General features: G+C 30.9%; 1 protein-coding gene across 1 annotated transcript; it reads right to left on the minus strand.

Annotated features, from left to right (window-relative positions):
• Positions 1 to 10,457: 10,457 nt before the first annotated feature.
• LOC131652877 (protein trichome birefringence-like 13) lies at positions 10,458 to 15,216 on the minus strand. The gene is made up of 6 exons (XM_058922856.1): positions 14,648 to 15,216; positions 13,448 to 13,631; positions 11,830 to 11,970; positions 11,530 to 11,650; positions 11,032 to 11,166; positions 10,458 to 10,863 (listed from the first exon to the last, which is right to left on the minus strand). The coding sequence occupies exons 1-6, from the start codon at positions 15,048 to 15,050 to the stop codon at positions 10,600 to 10,602; spliced, it is 1,248 nt and encodes a 415-aa protein (XP_058778839.1). The 5' UTR covers positions 15,051 to 15,216; the 3' UTR covers positions 10,458 to 10,599.
• Between the last annotated feature and the right edge of the window lie 5,799 nt (positions 15,217 to 21,015).

A 21,015-nucleotide genomic window follows, 5' to 3' on the forward strand; every position in this document is an offset into this window, starting at 1 on the left:
ATGTCCATCCAAAATCATTTACCATATTTTTCAAAATCTGCGGAGAGCGCCGGTTTTTTCATATTCTTGGGAGATACCGGAAATTTGAGGAGTTTACCAGAAATTTCGCGAATACTAGTAAGTTTCTGGTATTTTTATGAAATTTCCGGTACTTTTTACCGGAAATTTTAAAATTCATGGTATTTTGTACCGGAAATTTCAAAATTTCCGGTGACTTTATAAATTCTTAAAAATATTGTAAATTTTAAAATTTCCGGTATTTTGTCCGGTACCAGAAATTTTGAAATATTTGAAATTTTCGGTATTTTTATTTTTTTAAAAAAATTATATTTTTCTTATATTTTTAATTTCTGTTGAAAAGATGAACGTTAGGTCATTCTGTTGCTATATCTACGGAATATAGAAAAATATTTTTTTTTTGTTTTTGTAATTTAATTGTATCTAATTCGAATTTATTTGTATTACGCAGACATTATGGCAAGACCAGGAGGATTGCACAACATGCATCAACAGCAAAACATAAGTTTCATATTCAAACAAAATAAGACCCCAAAAAAGCTTAGCCAACATCAACGGTAAAATATACCTTCTTTGACGTTATCCAAAATAACTGAACTCTCCTGGAGCATAGTCGGCCAACATTACCATGTGTTGTATGATGAAATTAAATCCAGTGCAAACCAGCTACAAAGTTTTGCTTATAACTTATACTAAACGTAATTTAAAACAACTAAAACTTTGGAGCTGTTCTGCGCTAAATTTATTTTTATCATACAACACATGGTAATGTGTTGGTCGACTATGCTCCGGGAGAGTTCAATTATCTTGAATAACGTCAACGAAGTTATGTTTTACCGTTGATGTTGGTTAGGCTTTTTTAGGGCCTTATTTGTTTGAATATGAATTAGAACTACTGGTCTCATCGATCTCAGTTTGAGACATTTTTGATGTCAGTGTTTTTATTAGGTTGATGTAATTTTATTTTTATTATGTTTGACACTATTTGTAAGATATATAAGATGTTTTCTTTTCATGTACTATATATACGATTACATTTACATTACACTATTATGATATACTGTGGAAAAATCATGATTCTTAACTGTTTCAAACAAATGAATACACCATTAGAAGCAGAAAAATCACGATTCTTAACTGTCTCATGGGTCTGATGAACCCTGATGGTGAGGTCCACAGTATTTTAGCTAGGTTGGCGGATGTTGCCCGTGGAGGACCTATGTAGATTTATTTTGTTATCATTGTATTATTTGTATATTTGTATATTTTGTACGAACATCTTATTTGTGAACATCTTTTTTATTGTATAATCTTTTTGGCTAGTACATGTTTCAAGTAGATAACGAACATCAAATGACAAATAACAAACAAACATAGTTAACAAAAATCAGATGACAAACAACAAACAAGCATAAACAGTACTCCAAACACATGAAAACCTAGGCACTACGTAGAAGACTCTGGACAAAACAGACACTTCATTATGTCGTCAACAAATCTTTAGATTTGCACATCCAATTCCATCGGACCTTTAGTTATCCTTCTGAAACTCAATCTTTGTCACCCTTCTATTATTAGAATCAGACAGCAAATTGTTCAACGTTTCTTTCAAGGTGGCAAAGGATTCAGGCCCATCTGGAATCTTGGTTTGAACAAAAGGGTTGCGGCCAATGAAATACACTTCTACATTGATAAAATACTGAGGAAGATGCATTTTGTTGAAATGATATGTTATCACATAACCCTAACACCCCTATTTATACAAATGGTGGTGCATTCTAGACCACACAAATGTGTCGGTGCAGTCAGGACCCTTCAAAAATGTCGGCAAAATCTCAACCGTTTAAAAAACAAAAAAATTGAAACATACTGAAAATTTAATTTGTTTAAAATTTCCGGTATATCGAAAATTTGAAAAGTTCGGATATACCTGAAATTTCAATATTTCTGTATACCAAAAATTTCGAATACTAAACTTTCAGTATGTTATACAGGAAATTTAAAATTAACAGAATTTCCAGTATTTAGTATCGAAAACTTTGTAGTACATACCGAAAATTCTTTCTTTTCCACATTATTTTATCACGGGCAAAATTGGATTAAAAAATTTAGGAAGGTGGCAGGTCTAAAAAAAAAAGGGATCGCAAGATAATTCCTCCCTTGACCTATTGGTTATAAACACTTGCTCTTTTCCACTACACCATACTCCATGCTTTCTTATTTGATATATGTGATGGTTTTAACTCTTTATCAATAAAGTTTTTCTACGTTTATTTACGTCCAGCACTTCTATTGTTGGAATTAGTGTATGCATGCACTTCTGTAATTTGTTTAAATATACACCTTTTTAAACTTGTTTCATATGTCTATTAAATATATTTTCTTTGCCACATTGAATTTCCATGTCAAATTTCACACCATTTACAAAATACTCCTTAACTATAATAATAATAATAATAATAATAATAATAATAATAATAATAATAATAATAATAATAATAATAATAATAATAATAATAATAATAATAATAATAATAATAATAATAATAATAATAATAATAACAATAACAATAATAATAATAATAATAAATATTCCTTCTCGTATCACTGTTAAATAATAATAAATAGTTACCATGGTTAAATAATACACAAACGTTGTCATGGTTTAGAAAGATATAAATTGAACTATATCTTTACCCACCTCCTTACTTTCTTGGTCATCCCTGGTGAAATCTCTAAAATATTTCCGATTTCGGAAATGTATTTTCGAAATCACTTTTTTTTGAATAAAAATGTCGTTTTGGAAATGTATTTCCGAAAACGTGTTTTTTTTATGAAAAAAACTGATTTCGAAAATGTACATCCGAAATAATATTATTTTCCAGAAAATGGGTGAATTCGGAAGTGTATCTCCGAATTCACCCTCTTTGAAGAATTCGAAAATGTACTTCCGAAATAATGTTTTTTTTTCAAAAAATGGGTGAATTCGGAGACACATATCCGAAATATTCCAAATTTTTGGTCTTGAAATGTTTCAGATATGCATTTCCGAAAAAATTCAATAATTATTAAAAAATTAAAATAAAGGAGAATCAATACAATTAATATTATAATTAATTATATTAATTAAAAGATATTATTAAACATATATCATTATCTTTAATTTAAATAAAATTGAAGAAAATAAACTGCTCTATTCAATTATATTTATGTCTGTCAATTACTAATTCTTTTCATTTTGCTACTTTAATTCTATACATAAAACTTTAAATTAGTAAAAATAATTATTCAATCTTTTTTTTTCAAATATTAATTCTTTTTATTTTGATAAAATTTTAGAATATTATTATTCTCTTAATTTAATTGTTTATTTTTTAATCTTTATTTATTTTTTAATATATATTTTTATCAATGATATGTTATTAAATAATCATTAGAACATATAAATTAATCAAAAAATTTATATATATTTTAATATACTGATTATACAAGAATTGTGAGTATTTTATATACCATTGATAAAACTTTAAAATATTATTATTTTACTAATTTAATTATTTTTAACTTTAATCTTTATTAATTTATTTTTAACTATTATTAACTATTTAAAAAGTAAATAGTTGAATTATTAAATAAATTATTTATAAAATTGTAACTATTTAACTAAATTATTGAGATTATCTAAAATTTATTACGTTAATTATAAAATAGCTAAATTATAAATATAAATAATTTAATAGGTAATTACAAAATATAATTTTAACTTTAATTAAAATTTATTACGTTAATTATAAAATATCTAAAAGTAATAAAATTTATAAAAAAATATAATTAAAATTTTAATTTAAACAATTAAAACTTAACTCAAATTTATAAATAAATTAATAAAATTTAAAAATTAAATAGGAAAATTATTAAACTAATAATAATTTAAATTTGTATTGATGAAATGTCATAAAAAAATCATTTGAAATACACAAGTGCACCACGTGAAACTTTACAAAAAAAATTAAATTAAAATAGTAGCAAATAATTTAGAGGAATCAAAATTTATAATTTTTTTAATATACTAAAAATAATAGTTGATAGATTCAAAAAAATAAAGAAACAAAGTATCAAAATTAAAAAAAGTATTAATTGATAGAAATAAAATGAACTGAATATGACAGTTTTTAGGTTATTCTAATATAATAAATTCATTCTAATTTTGTGTATCATTATTAATTCAATATAACAAATTTCCAAAATTATTAACATATTTTTTTATTTTAAAAGAAATGTACTTATTCCATTTATAAGATGTTTTATTTCGTCGATCCAAAATTTGAAATGGTTGTTCCCTATAATTAAAATCGATATATTTGTCTTTATTAACTAATAAATAGTATAAATCTTTGAAGATCATAATTTTAAACCATCATTTCAAAATAATTATATAATTTAAAATTTCTGCGTTTTTTCGGAAGTGTAATTCCAAAATCTCAAAAAATGGGATTTCAGAAATGCATTTCCGAATTTTGGAAAAAATTTGAAAAAAAAAATTTCAGAAATGTATTTCCGAAGTAGGGGTATTTAGGAGTTTTCGCTGGGGGTCAGTCTCATAGGGAGGTGAAGAAAGAAATTCTCATAATTAATTACATGTTGTGAATATTTTGCCGTGATTAAATAAATTGAATGATTGATTATTCTATTTATGTACTATTGCAATGATCTTATTTATTTAGTTTTCAAAATTTAGAAGTTAAGACCTATGTTTGTATCATGTATTGGTCAAAATCTAGTTTGTTAGACTCATTTTGGAAATTGCAAGGGAGTTTTATTTAAAAAAATCTTGTAGACTAAAATAAAAAAACAAAAAAAAAACTACTAGGAAATGAAAAAAAAACTACTAGGACGGGGCATCTATCTAATTAAGAGAAACTAACAAAAATAGTAATTAGTTAAAACAATGTGTCATGATATTGTGGTTAAGTAGTCCACACGTGTCATGATCCACTTAATGTCCTCTATGAGCCAATTAGTGAAAGAAGAAGATGCTTAACTTGTGTATTCTAATCTTTATCCACAATGTTAAAAAGGTTATTTATGCATGTCCTATTCAAATCTCATGAAGATTATTTCTTTCAACCAATTCAAAAGTTCTAAGGTGAAGGTTCATTGGAGAAAGAGATGATCTAAATCCTCTATATAATTTTGACATAATAACCATCAAGAAACTAATGAGTCTCTCTTGGTCAAGTTATCATCAGTTGCAATTACATTATGAAGAATTCTTGAACTGACAAGGGACTTAGTTGGTTGAACATACATCTTTCAAATTTTCTTTGGTCAATGATCAATCTTCATGCTATTCCCAAAATGTCAGCATAATGCCTCATGTTAAGAGATCTCATAATTTATTGAGTGAGTGAACATATGTAAAGAAAATGAGATTTTCCATAAAAGCACAAGGATAAAACATACGTGCACAGAAACAATGATCTACCAAAAGACATACTCTGAAAAACATATGTAAGTTGTATCAGATGAATTAGGAGCAATCAAAATAGCCTTGGGAAAAATTTTAAATTTTCTAATCGGTTAGAGCATACGCCCATTTGATTAGAAATGCACAAACATAAAACTCAAACTAGTTTGAACGTGCCTTGATTATATGTAACAGCTATATATCTTAACATTCCATTTTGAGAACTTACAAACATATATTTGCACCATCTAATCAAATTATCAATATGTTCTAATCCATTATATAAAAGTAAAACGCATTGTTTTCAAATTCCTTTTTGAGCAAACCTTAAGCCTATAAATAGAGGCTCATTTTCTCATTCTAAACTATTGAGAATGGTGTTTTGACATTTTCCTCTCTCTCTCTCTCTCTCTCTCTCTCTCTCTAAAGTTTTATTTAATGTTTTCTCACTAAATATTTTTGCCAAATTTCTTTGTGAAAAAATTCCTTCGTGAGTGAGGATATATCTTTAATTCTGGAAAAGGTAGAATTGTAAAATTCACCAGGGGAATCTTTTGTATACAGATTGGTTAAATATTGTCCATTTAGGGATTTATTTGGGTTATAAGCTCATCCTATAAAAAGTTTTTGAGAATTGTGTGATTAGTCCTAGGTCTGGTTGAAGATTAGTAAGTGTTAAAATCTTCACAGGTTCTTGGTTAGCCCGATTAAAACCAAGATAGATTGAAGCTTAGCTCGGTATTAAATGTTTCAAATGTTTGATATCGGTCTGATTAAAATCTCACAGGTTTTTGGTTAGCACGGTTAAAACCAAGGTATCGAGTTTAGATTTTTTGGAACTTCAAGACTAACCTATCCAAGGTTTGTGTTCATAGAGAGAAGACTAACCGCTTCAATCCACCGTTGGGAAGAAAGATTTTCCACTTCACTTTTAACAATATATTGAAGAAAGGATGCAAAAGACCACATCAATCGCCTTGTAGTATCTGGTTGACGATTAACAATCATTTTCTTGTATAAGGTGGTTCATGAGTCTTTCCTACAAAGTTCTCAACTATTATTAAAAAATTTCAAGTTCAATTCTTGTGGAGAAGAGTAGGTCCTTTTGATTTGATTGAACCTCTATAATTATTAGTGTTCCTATTTTCCTTTAACTTTTATTTTGTGCAGTTTATTTTTCGCATTTATTCTTTCCGCTACTTAGTTTGTGAAAATGACTTTAAACTCTAACTTTACTTGCCATGAGGGATGTGGAGAGCGTCTCCGAGTGTCGTCTTTCCACAAAATCTGCTAACATACCATGGTTGATGGTCTTATACCCAGTGGCACATAAGCCTTCCAGCCCAGAGTAACGAACTACATCTTGAAACCATACATCTTCATTTTGTTCTAGGTTCAAAATCTTCCTGGCATGATTTACATATTTTATCGTTTTGCGCTCTTGTAAAATAAATATATCAACATCAATCGCAACTTAATTAGTATGAAACAAATGTAATGTAGAAGTAAATAATTATATCTCTCCTACCCGCACACGCCCAGCAACATGTTCTGCATTGAGATGAAGTAATGAGGTGTCATAGAGACCTCCTGGATAACTATCAAGAATAATAGGTTCCTCTTGATGAGGTTCCACCTGATGGGGTTCCACCTATTGGGGTTCCTCCGGGTGGGGTTCTTCGTGATGGGCTTCATAAGTTGGAGGACCACTAGGATACACGTTTCCTCGGGAGGTCGAAGTCTGAGATACACGACCTTCTAAAGTCAACACTTCTACGTCAAACAAACTAGCACCAATTTATGGCCTCGAGCGCAGTGACCTCTACCTACGAATGGGCGCATGTTGGGAAACACGACCGAGCCTTAATCGGTATTGGGTTTCAGTCATTGCACCTATAATACAAACCAGAAAATCATATCAAAATCGAGGCAAGTAAAATCGAGATGCATCTCCGTAACTAGGGGTGGCAAAACGCCCGCGGGCTTTGCGGGTCTTTGCGGGCATGAGTTTTTTCATACAACTTTACTGTTTTTAGGCCTAAAAGGTTCAATGCCCGCGGGCTTTCCCCGTCCTCACTTTTTTGCGGGGCGGGGAATGTTTTAGGCCCGCGCTCTCAAATATGCCCGCCCCGCACCGTTTTTTCGCGGGCTTTTGCGGGTAGGGCATGCTCGTTTGCCACCCCTATCCGTAACACAGAAAAGGAAAATCTAGAGACGCGTCTCTGTAAAAATTTCAGAAAATCCCCTATGACTCTCCTAAACACTAAAAAATGTGAATTCATGTATATCTAAGTTACCTATTTTGAATATAACTACAACCTTATGCATTTTAAATAACCTATTTTTATCTAATACATGCATCATAATTTAAAAATAAAAAAGAAATGAAAACTTATTGATCGAGAGTTATTGTATGAAAGTTTGAATGGAGTGAATGAAATGTCCTAGACTTGATTGCAATGAGGTAGAAGTAATGTTGAAGTTTAAAAAATGACGTAGTTAATTCTTGCTCGCGAGCTCTTCAAAGGGTTTATGAAAGTGTAGCAAATGAAGATGGAAGATGGAAAAGGTCTGACGCAAGTTATATTAATTAAAACTCGTCTGAAGATGTATCTCCGTAGAACTCAATGAACGTAAAACATAGAATTTTGAAACAAGTGTTATTACGAAAATACTTCACATCTCTAGATACATTTTTGGATAAAATAGGGTGGCTGACTCACAAAAATGTTGAGAGTGTGTTATATGGGTACATCTCAAAATGTATCTCCAAAATCTTAGAGTATTTGTAACTTTTCACCATGGTGAACTACCACCCTATAGAGTGGATAGAGTAATGTCGAAATTCTTTTTCAACTTTTACCTATTTTAAAATTTTCTTAAATTTTTTATTTTGCCTTTTTTAAAGAATCTTTTTGGAAAAGAACTTCATTTGCTTTTCATTTTAAGCTAACCCTTCGCACCATAATGAATGATTCAGTTACAATTTCACATTAAAAAGTGTATAAATGAAAGAGAGTATCCATTGTCAAATGTTGAGGGTGATCAATTAGAACCTTTTTGGATCTGAGAAATCCTTTTAAAATGTTTAAATGAAAATTTTGAAGAGTCTTTGAAATATGTGGCAGATGAAATAAAAAATTTTCCTTAATCAAGTTAGCTTATAATAAGCATGACCCATAGTAGGCGATGGCAGTTGGAGCAACCTGTGGGCAATTAAAGCAATTCTACGAGGTTTTGAGATGGTGTCAGGGATTAGAGTCAACATGAGGAAAAGTAAGTTGTATGGGGTGGGTGTAGATCACTACTTTATGCAGGCAGCAAGTCACTTTCTAGCATGTAAATTGGACAGCATTCCCTTCAAATTTTTTGGGTTTAATGGTGGGAGGAAATCCAAGAAGAATCAGTTTCTGGAGACCAATTATTTCCAACTTTAAATCAAAACTTTCCCCCTGGTTTGGAAGACTTTTGTCCATAGGTGCCCGGGTAACACTTATAAACTATGTCTTAACTAACTTTCCTGTTTATTATCTGTCCTATTATAAACTGCCTTGCAAAGTCAGGAAGGAATTAGTAAGTATACAAAGGAATTTCTTATGGCATAATGCAGAAGAAAGGAAAGGGGCGGACGGGATTAGCTGGAAACAAATCTGTTATCCTAAGGAACGAGGGGGGTTAGGGCTAAAAGATATAAAGCTCTTCAATAAGGCTCTGTTATCTAAGTGGTTGCGGAGATTCCTATGTGAAGAAAATGCTATTTGGAAAGGGGTTTTGGAGGTGAGGTATGGATGTTTACATGAAAGAATTCTTTTTAAAAAGGAGAAAGGTAACTTAGCACTCAAATCTATATGGTGGAGGGATCTAATGCAACTATGTGACAATAATGTGGATGGGGATTTCTGTAAAGTGCTGAAATGCAGATTGGGAAATGGTAAATAAGTTCCTTTTTGGACTGGCAATTGGATAGGAGGAGCATCCTTGCAAGTAGCTTTCCCAAATTTATTCGCAGCATCTGCTATACCAGGGGGGAGTGTGGAGGAAATGGGATTTTGGGAGGACACGAGTTGGTTTTGGAGGATAGAGACCTTGCAAGATTTGGAGAATGAGTTGGTGCTAATGGAGAAAGAGGAATTGGAACTAATTCTAAGTGATGTTGAACCAAATCAAAATATTCAAGATAGATTTGTATGGCTTCTAAATGGTCTGGAAGGTTTCAAAGTCAATGCCTATTATGCAAGGCTACAGGCTGATTCAATAGAGGATGTTCAAGAGGAGGAGGTAAGGAAAGCGACCAAAGTTTTATGGAACATTAAAATGCCCTCGAAAGTGAAGATTTTTGCATGGCGATTAGTAAATGACAGGCTGCCTACCAGACAACAATTATTAAACATAAATATCATTGTTAATGTTGTTGACTCATTGTGTGTTTTCGGATGCCAAGTGAGGGAAGATCATCATCATCTTTTCTCAAACTGTCCTAAAGTGTTTATGTTGTGGGAAAAGATTCAGGCTTGGCTCGGCATTAAAGTGCACCATCATTCTAACTGTGTGAAATTCTTCTTAAATTTTGTTGATGCATTGAAGGGTGTGTCCGGAAAAGCTGGCAGGCGCAATATGGGGAGCTGCGTGTTGGGCAATTTGGAAACAGAGAAACGAAATTATATTCAACAATGCTGCTGAGGATCTTGATGAAATTTTCCAGAATACTAAGATGTTTAGCTGGTGGTGGCAGGCGATAGGAGCAAAAATCTGCTCTGTTTGTGCGTTTTATGACTGGCACCATCACCCAATTGATGTTTTAATCTTGAAAACTTAGAGGGTTCCATTATGGAATTGTTTGTTGATGGCTGTACATTCTCTGTAACTGTACTTTGTTCTTTGAAGCTTTTATTGAGCTTCATTTGGTAATATATTTCATGGCTTATCAAAAAAAAAAAAGCATGACCCATAGGTCAACGAAAATTGGATCATGAAAGACCACTATCTATATAAATTTTTGTTACACCTCAAAGGTAAGATCTCAAGAAAACCCTCTGCAGACACTTAAATTTTGCATGCAACCAATTAAACAATGCATTTTCTCTCTCCCTATTTAGCACAAGTAAACCACTTTATCAACTCCTATGTTGGATACTATATAGATGCTCTACAAACAAGTCATTCCATGTATCTGTAATTCCTGGTAAACACCAGTGCATGCAATCATCATGTTTTTTTCCACCAGCAGAAGCAGGGTGAGCATCAGCCCTTAACTCACTCAAGTAAGTGATGTTCAAAATGACAAAACTCGATCCCTTAAGAGCCTTATCGAGGTGTTCATTGACCAATCTAACCTCCACATTTGTGCTGTTATTCTTCACAGAGAAAAGTTCTTCTACCTAAAGGGGCAATAAAATTCTATGGTTAGCTTATTCAACAATTTAGCAACAAAAAAAAAAACTACAGAACAATTACATTTACAAGAAGATTCGCATTCATCACTCATAGATAACGGTTCATGTCAGAGAAATACTTGAAAGAAATGATTAATAGCAAATTAGACCCACCTGTTCTGCCGATAAAGGCTGATCCCTTTGACAGGTACCACCTTGATCCCAATCTCCTCCTTCAAAATGCCTGGGTGATTGAGTACGAAAAAATTTGACTGCACCTGGTCGTGCTTTTTCCTCCACATACGATTTCTGTAAAGAAATCCCTTATATTAAAATATGCAGAAAACAGACCAATAATCAATCACATAAATACTTGAATTATATGTAATTTCATAGCCAGCATTTGCAGCAGTAATCCAGGAATCAGAGAAATGCAATCTCATATTTATACCCCTAGCATGTGCTGATTATTATTTTCATACATTGCAAGGAAACAATCATAATGGAACCAAATGCGCAAAATTCAGTAGATGCAAAAACTATCCAGTCGATCAGCATGATACCTAGGTAATTGTTAATCTATCAAGTCTCAGGTAACTATTAGAACTGTTAATAAAAGTTTATAAGTTCCAAGTAGTTCCTATTAAGAGGAATAGAAAGAAAAGACATTACCATGTGTTCTAAAACCATATCCAGGCCTTGTTCTGGACGCAATGGGGGGATTACTGGCTGACCATTCTTAAAGAAAAGCATAGGTGAATTCACAGGGTCGAATTTTGAAGGGGCCCACCACCTGTTATTATGACCCAGACAAAATCAGAAAAACCAAATAATGTTATTCTCGTAAGTTTTCTCAAACATATTGCAACAAACAGCTACAAACACCAACTTATATTTGCCTACAGACTGATCTGCCATTGATATTTAGCCTACAGACCTTTAAGGAAACTCAAAAGTTCATGTATAACCTACCAATGCCCAGTGTTAAAAATTAGAATGTCGTGGAAATTTGCAGCTTGTGCCCATGTACTATCTGGAACATCAACATCTACTCTATAGCCCTCTTTGAATCCAAGTGTTTCTAAGGCACCACCATTCTCACTAGCCGACCATCTGCAATAAAATCAGACAGAGGAAAAAGAACAAAAACTAAGCAAACATTATTTAACAAACACCATCATTGTATAGTCCAATAATAACAGTGCATAACATAAGAGAATGTAAACTATGAAATCTCCATAAATAGTAACAAATAAAAAAAAAAACCTAGAAAGGCTACATATACAGCTGCTAACTCTAAATCGAATTTGGCTTCTATAAAGTGAGTAATGTGTAAAGTGAGAAATCAAGGATTGTCATCTCAACAAACTCATGATATGTTATGATATACTTACAATATCTACCTTTGATTTGTTAATCAATGGTCTATAATACGCACTTTACTCTCTTAAGTGACATCCTCGCTCTAGACAGAACCTCTATAAATCATATACATAGCATAGAAATTCATAAAATGGATGAAAGTTCTGAAATCATTTAGTTACTAAAAGCATCATGCATACAACATACTCTTAATTTGACATCTGCAACGACAATTGTAGCCGAAATATAACGTTCGGGAGGACTATGAGAATTATATTTGCAATTGCAACCACGTGAATCGGAAATTCTCTGCAATGTCCACAATACATATATACACTGGACAAAAATTTACAAAATGGATGACAGCTCTGCAATGCAATCACATACTCTAGTCACTATTATAAGCAAGAAAATGCTTCAAATTATGGTCACTATCATAAGAAAAAGTTAAGTACTTGTAAACTATTCAATATTATTATTCTCATTACCTCCTCCCCTTCATTTTGCAAGAAAACATTTAAATTTAATGTGGGTAGTTGAAGGAATTTTTCCATTAAATAACAAAAATGAAAATTTCGCAAATTTGACTTGTGTTTTGCTTAGAAAATCAATCTCGTTCAACTGAATTTCTTAAGCATTCTGAAAGTAGTTTTCTTTTTTGGTTTACTTATAATAATGACCGGAGGTAATAGTAACTAACAGCTACGTGAATATAATGTAGTTTTAAATTGTTGTTCACAACTGCGATTATGGCAGCAATGTAAAGGTTTAGGAGGTCCTCAAGAATCATTGTAATTCGCATTTGCAATCACGTTAACCCGCAATATCCACAACATTCATCAGAATTTGGGCCTCAATGAGCCCAAAGCATGGATGATGCAGGAAGCCTAACAATCTATGATAGGTTGCTAACCATCTCAGAATTTGGGTTGGACCTAACTCATCCCTATAAAATCGGCTTGTAAGGTGAGGATTGTCCCCACTTATAAACGCAACACAAGACATATCTCTAAACAATGTGGGACTAAATTCACCCCTTCAAAGCCAACACAATGAAGGGGTTAGGGGCTGCAATGCAATAAAGGCAAGCTAAAGTGCCGCAATTAAGGCAGAAATTCCAACAATTCATAATCACAATGTTATAGCAATTTGAAACCAAACATCAACTCAAAAAAAAAAATCCCACAAGTGAATTAGCACAACCACAAGCAATCTTGGCTTAGCTTACCTACCATAACGTGCAAGAAGATTAGTTCGGTGATAAGCAATAGTGAGATTATAAGTCAGAAACGTGAATCCACGGTCAGCACCAGCAGGTCTCCACTTCTTAACCTGTCCATCGGAGATACTACTCCTAAGAGTGCAGAAAAGTGACACAAACATGTTCCTATTGAGTGAATCCCCAACAAAACCTGCATTACTGAAATACATCCATTATCAAGAATACCAAAAAGCACACAAGTTTGATTTTGAATTCAACCTATGAAGCACAAATACAAACAGCCAGCACAAAATCGATAGTTCATGAAATCGTAAAGGGTCGCCAATTTAGTCCCTCAAAATCTACAAATTTACTCTTTTCCAGATTTAACATCCAATGGAACTTATCATTTTGTAATGTAAACCTATTTTGAAAGAGTCTTTTAAAAATAACTAATTTAGTGTATGTGTTTAGCTTTTGGAAGGGCCGAATGCAATTCTAGAGGTAGAGAAATGATTTTGAGGTGTTTGGTTCTTCTAAAATAGAATTGATTCTACTTACACACTTCAATTTGTTGTTTAACTCACTTTTACATAATTGTATCAAACATAAATCACTTTACATCTAACTCACTTTTATTTAAACAGAATCAATTCACTTAGGATCAATTCTCGTCACAGCAGAACCAAACATACACTTTGGTTTAACTTTTGGAAGAGCCAAAAGCAATTTAATTATAGAGGTGTAAAATTGATTTACGAATGATTTTTGAGGTGTTTGGTTTCTAAAGTAGAATTGATTATGCCTATTGTATTAATTCTACTTGAAACTAGAATTTGTAACTTTAGAAGTTTGAACTATTTTTAAATTAAAATTTACTGATCAACTCAATTTTGGTAAAAGTTATTAAACATAAATCACTTTACATTCAAGTCACTTTTAACCAGAATCAATTCACTCAAAATCAATTTTTTTCACAGCAGAACCAAACCTACTACATCTCTAGAATAGCTTTTGCCTCTTCCAAAAACTAAACAAAGATCTCTTTTCCAGATTTGACATCCAATCAAACTTATCATTTTGTAATGCAAACCTATTTTGTAAAAGTCTTGTAAAAGCGACTAATCTATCCTTTTTCCTATTTTCAAATTCAGTAAATTTGAGAACTAAAGTGTTCATCTTCAAAATTTCCTCAGCATAAACATTGATATAACAAGACAATCTTACCAATGCTGGTGTGTGTATGAGTCTGAAGAAACCGAAGAGGATCAAACTGATCAAGCTCACCACATCCATTACTTTTCCACCGCCACTTCGCAACATTCACACCATTAGATTTATTCCCTTTAACACAATTCCAACCCTTGAAAATCTCCTTACACGTGCTATCGTATCTCGAAACCCTCGACTCGTCGTAGATCCATATTCCGTCGGAGGAGTAATCGCACGAACCGCGGCGGTAGCGGTTGTTGTCGATTTGGAAATTGTGAATTGAGGAGAAGGCTTTGATTGAAGATGAGGAGGAGGATGAAGTGTTTCTGAATTGGGAGAGAAGGAAGAAGATTGAAGTGAAAGAGAGGAGAGAGATGAGGGGGAATAGTGGGAGTTTTCTCTTTGTGGTTGTGGCCATGTGAGTAATGTGAGTGGTTTTTGTTTGGAATTTTTATGCGTTTTGTGGGGGTGAAGGTGAATTTGCAGGTTCAGTTTAGAGTTAGCGTTGGTGAGAGATGTGATTCAGCGTGAAATAAATTGCGTTTGATTGTTGTATTGGAGTTGGAGGTAACTGTGTATGCTAAGAACAAAAAGAAGAAAAAAATATTTGTAAGCACTAAATAAGATATTAAAAATTTTAGAATTAAAATCATACCTTCCAAAATTAGATAATGTATATTTAAATTAGAATCAAACAATTACGCTTGGAAAATAATTCTTGTGTCGAAGCAGTTTGTTCGACAGAGACATGGAGTGTTAAAAAGAATTGTTTTGTTTAGAAGTGTGAAAACAATTTGTTACACACAGATTTGTTTTACATCTAGATATATTTAATTTAGTTCCAAAATATATATTTTTGGATTTTTATAGTTTTGTGTTTTGGTTTAGGGAGAAGCTAACTTAAATCTATAAATAGGGCGCAACCCTTATTATTTTGTAATCAAGTCAATTGAATTGTATTTTGCAGTTGTAAGTAGGGGTGGCAAAACGGACCGTCCGCCCCGCCCGCTGCCCGCCAAGTAAAATCGACATAAAAGTCTTGCCCGCCCCGCCAAGATGGCGAGTTGGCGGGCGGCGGACTTACTCGCCTATTTTTATTCATATTTTTTTAATAGATTAATAGGCTTTTTTACCTTTTAATTAAACTTTTCACTTATTTTTTAAAATAATTTTTTATAAAAGCAACTTTTTAACAAATTTTCTTAAAAAAATATTACATATATTTATAAATAAATGTATAAAATAAACCATCAAGAATTGCAATTACTAGAATTAACTAAAAAAATAGTGAGTTTTGGAGGAGAGGCGGGCTTTGGCGGGCGGGTATGGTAGGTGTTGGCGGGGCGGAATTTGGCGAGCGGCGGGCCGGCCCGGCGGTCCACGACCCGTTTTGCCACCCCTAGTTGCAAGTGAATTAGAGGATTTTCATAGTTTGTGGGCAGAGAGAAACTCTGCATAAGCCCTTATCATTTCTTTCTTTAAATTTCCTTTCTTATCTTCATCGTTATTGTGTGAGTGATAACAATCTTGTTCGACAAAATTGATAGAAACTCATCATAGGTTTTGGTGGATTTCCAACATCTGGTATCAAGAGCTCCGGTTTATCGATCAAGGGAAGAAGAAGAAAATCGCGATGGTGGTAGATCATGGGAATGGAAATTATCCAACAAGTCTACCAATTTTGAAAGTAGCTAGATAACTATGAGAATTTGTGCAAATAGATTAAGGTTCTATTTAGGTGTCAAGGTCTTTGGGATCTTGTAAAGGATGGAGTAGAAGAGCTTGAAGAAGACGCTTCAGAAGAAGAAAAGAAAGGATACGAAGAATCAGAGAAGAAGAGTTATAAAGCACTCTTTATAATTCATCAATATATGAGTCCAAATAACTTCGAAAAGGTTAGTGATTCCGAATCTGCAAAAAAAGCTTGGGAGATTTTAAAATATAGTTTTTATTAGTTTTTATAATTATATTTTTGATAAAATTTTACTTTATAAAAAAATTGTTTATTAAATTATTATTTTCAATTTTGTTTAATACATTTTTTTCAATTAATAATAAAACTAATTAATTTAATTTTCCTTGAAACTCCATAATAAAACTAATTAATTTAATTTTCCTAGATGGGCTTTGGGCTACCCGGCCTTAAATGGGCTTTTTTATTTAAAACATTAAAATAAAAACTCCATAATATTATTATAAATAAAATTAAAAATTATATTATTTTAAACATAGTATATTTTTAAGTATTATATTATCTCCTATAAATACTATAATGTGTTTCTAAATACAATATATGTCTAAATTGTATACAATAATACTTGAATATTTATTATAAGAGAAAAAAATAATATAATATGATGAAAAAATGTTAATTATATTTATGTATAATATTTAAAAGAGAAAGATTGAATAAAATAGAGATAAAATTTAGTGAAGTGAGAAAAATCAATATGCTATTTTGGAGTAAGATAATATAAATATTAAATATATTTTTTAAAAATTTATAATTATGCGGAGCTGATGGGCTAGCCCTAATGGGTAACGGGCTTTTCAGTGCTGGGCTAAAAAGATCCTGAAAAATATGGGCTCTAATTTTAAAACCCAAGCCCTATAATTTTTTGGGTCTGACGACCCGCCCATATGGGCTAGCCCATTTTGACAGCTCTACCAAGGTCTTTCATGAGCACATTACTAGCATGAGTGTTATCCAATTAGAGGATTCTTTGGTTTAGTGGGAAATAGTCATTATTGTTGGTTATGTTCTATGTTTGATAGTATATATACATACTCATATATTTGTATTACATTATGATAAAAAAAATAAAGTTTGGTTCTTCAGTTCATTGCATTTTGTAAGATAATATTGATCTCACTATAGTAAGGAGGACCATTTGAAAATTGACATGTATTGATCATACTTGATATAATGAAAACAACTTTGATCTTATACATTGTTGTAGCTAATGTTTATATGACCAGTGAGAGATTATTAGAATTTTATTTTTGGGTCATACATGTAATAAATTAATGTGTTAAAATCATTATTTAAGTAGCCAAATTACAGTAATCTATTTAATGTAAGGTTTATGACTAAAAATATAATTGCAATGAAAAATATTGTGGAGATACCAAAAGTCTTATTTTTATTTTTGTGATGGGTAAAACTAGAATAAAGAAAACTTGAATAATCATGATTTTCATGAAAGGGCGCGAGATTCTAAACTTAAATAATCACGATCCTTCATGAAAGAGCACGATATTATTATAAATAAGGGGTTATGGTCCTAAATTGTACACAATATTCAATATCATAAAATACTGATTCTTTTTACCCCATTGTAAGAGTAACTAAGAAAATAAAAAATTTATAATTGGAAGGTCATTGTCCTATCAAAATCATTATCTTCTCATCAAGATTACATGAATCCTAAAAGTGCACTCCCGCTTTCTATTTTTTCTTGAATTGGATATGTATTAATAAAATCTTGATTAATTAGAAATTAACAATTAAGAGTTGTGAAATATTTTAGTGGATAAACTATGAAAAAAATTGGATTGAGTTGGTTAGAAATGGTAATTTATTTAGAGTTTAATGGAGATATACTAACAATGTAAAAAATTTTATACCATCATTTAATAAGAATATGACTCTGTTTGGTGAGACAATTTTTGAGCTTATAGCTTATGTCTTATAGCTTATAAGCTCATATGACAATAAAAGACCTGTTTGGTAATTGTCTTTTTTATCACGAGCTTATAGCTTATTTTACTAACTTATAGCTTATTTTTCAGACGCTATTTCAAATAGCATTTTAGCTTATAGTTTATAGCTTGTCATTTTTTTTCCTATTTTGCCCTTATTATTTTAAATAAAATTCACTATCATCCTTTATAATTTAATTTAATTTAAAATAAAAAGTAATTATATATTAAATATTTTTTAGGTCATTTTAATTTATCAACTAATTGAACCGCTAATTTTACCAAACACTTCAATTAGCTTATCAGTTATAAGACATCAGGCATCAACTATAAGCTATAAGCTATCAGTCATCAGTCATAAGCTATTAGCTAGCTTATCAGCCGACCGTTGTTTTTACCAACATAGTCTATATCACTCTGCCATATCATACAAGTAAATTAAAAAATTTAGTATGACTTGATGGAATACATGTCTGTTATTGAATGAGAATGTAAAATTAATTTACACTGTCAATGCATTTCATTTATTTACATCTTAAAATTTAAAAATGCAACAGTTGAAAATTTAAGTTTGACTTGATATAATATATGATTTTCATTAATTGGCGGTATAAAGTCAAACTTAAATTTTAATCCATCCTATAAGAAAATTTATTGTTCTGGAAAAGAACTAATGTCCTTATTGCTTCTAAGTTTGACAAGTGGATGTCTTCTCCTTCTAGATTTCAATTGTTTTGTTTTCTACTCATTTCTTATTGTTTTACTTCTAAACATTTCTATCAACTCATAAAATAACTTTTTGGTTTTGGTCTTGGTAACCACATCCTTTTTTCAACTTCACACTCTTCCTTTCAAATCACCACTTTCTTGGGTACAACTTCTACTTCTTTCTCCCTCCTTTCCTATTATTTTTCTTACATTGAATATTTAAATATTATTTTTCATCCATAGTATTTTTTATTATGTTTTTTTAATTACAACATTTTAGAATAAGAAAATATTTTATTATGTATTTTAATTGTGAAATTTGATAAGAGGATGGATAAGGAATTAAATGGTGACGTGTTAGAAAATAGTGAGTTTGTGTGTGAGATAAATTTGTTAATAAACTTTTTTATCACAATGTAAGACAAAACGTGTATGATGCATTATTTCTAATATAGTAAAAAACAAAATATAATATTTATATATAGACAAAAATACATTATTGTTTCAAATATTTTTATATACGATAACAACTTTATTACTGATTCAAATATTTTTATAAATAATGTTAAAACAAAAATAATATTTATAAACGGAAAAAAACATATTGTTTATTAAAATATTTTCATATAAAAAAAATATTATTTTTATAAGCGGTAACAACTTTACTATTAATTCAAATTTTGAATAATTTTTCAACATAAAAACATTTATCTTTGCATATTAACGGGAACCCGAAGTTACTAATCACAATTTTGCATATTAACGGGAACCTGAAGTTATTGATTATTTGTATTGAATATTAACGGAAACACAAAGTTACTGATCACAATATTGAATATTAACGGGAATCTGAAGTTACTGATTAAAATATTAAATATTAACGGGAATATGAAGTTATTGATCAAAATAATGAATATTAACGTGAACATGAAGTTACTAATCACAATATTGCATATTAACAGGAATCTGAAGTTACTGATCAAAATATTGCATATTAACATGAACCTGAAGTTACTGATTGTTTGTATTGAATATTTACGGGAACATGAAGTTACTGATCACAATATTGAATTTTAATGGGAACCTGAAGTTACTGATTAAAATATTGAATATTAACGGGAACATGAAGTTATTGATCAAAATAGTGAATATTAACCGGAACATGAAGTTACTGATCACAATACTGCATATTAACGAGAACATGAAGTTAATGATTATTTGTATTGAATATTAACGGGAACATGAAGTTACTGATCACCATATTGAATATTAACGGAAACCTGAAGTTACTGATTAAAATATTGAATATTAAAGTGAACACGAAGCTACTGATCAAAATAGTAAATATTAACGGGAACATGAAGTTATTGATCACATTATTAAATATTAACGGGATTTTGAAGTTACTGATTAAAATATTGAATATTAACGGAAACATGAAGTTACTGATCAAACAATAATGAATACTAACGGGAACCTGAAGTTACTGATTCAAATATTGAATATTAACGGGAACATGAAGTTACTGATCACAATATTGAATATTAACGGGAACCTGAAGTTACTGATTAAAATATTGAATATTAAAGTGAACATGAAGTTACTGATCAAAATAGTGAATATTAACGGGAACATGAAGTTACTGATCACAATATTGAATATTAACGGGAACTTGAAGTTACTGATTAAATTATTGAATATTAACGGAAACATGAAGTTACTGATCACACAATATTGAATATTAACGAGAACCTGAAGTTACTGATTCAAATATTGAATATTAACGGGAGCATGAAGTTTCTGATCACAATATTGAATATTAACGGAAACATGAAGTTGCTGATCACACAATATTGAATATTAACGAGAACCTAAAGTTATTGATTCAAATATTGAATATTAACGGGAACATGAAGTTACTGATCACAATATTGAATATTAACGGGAACCTGAAGTTACTGATTAAAATATTG

The sequence above is a fragment of the Vicia villosa genome, linkage group LG2, assembly GCF_029867415.1.
Source record: "Vicia villosa cultivar HV-30 ecotype Madison, WI linkage group LG2, Vvil1.0, whole genome shotgun sequence".
Taxonomy (NCBI): domain Eukaryota; kingdom Viridiplantae; phylum Streptophyta; class Magnoliopsida; order Fabales; family Fabaceae; genus Vicia; species Vicia villosa.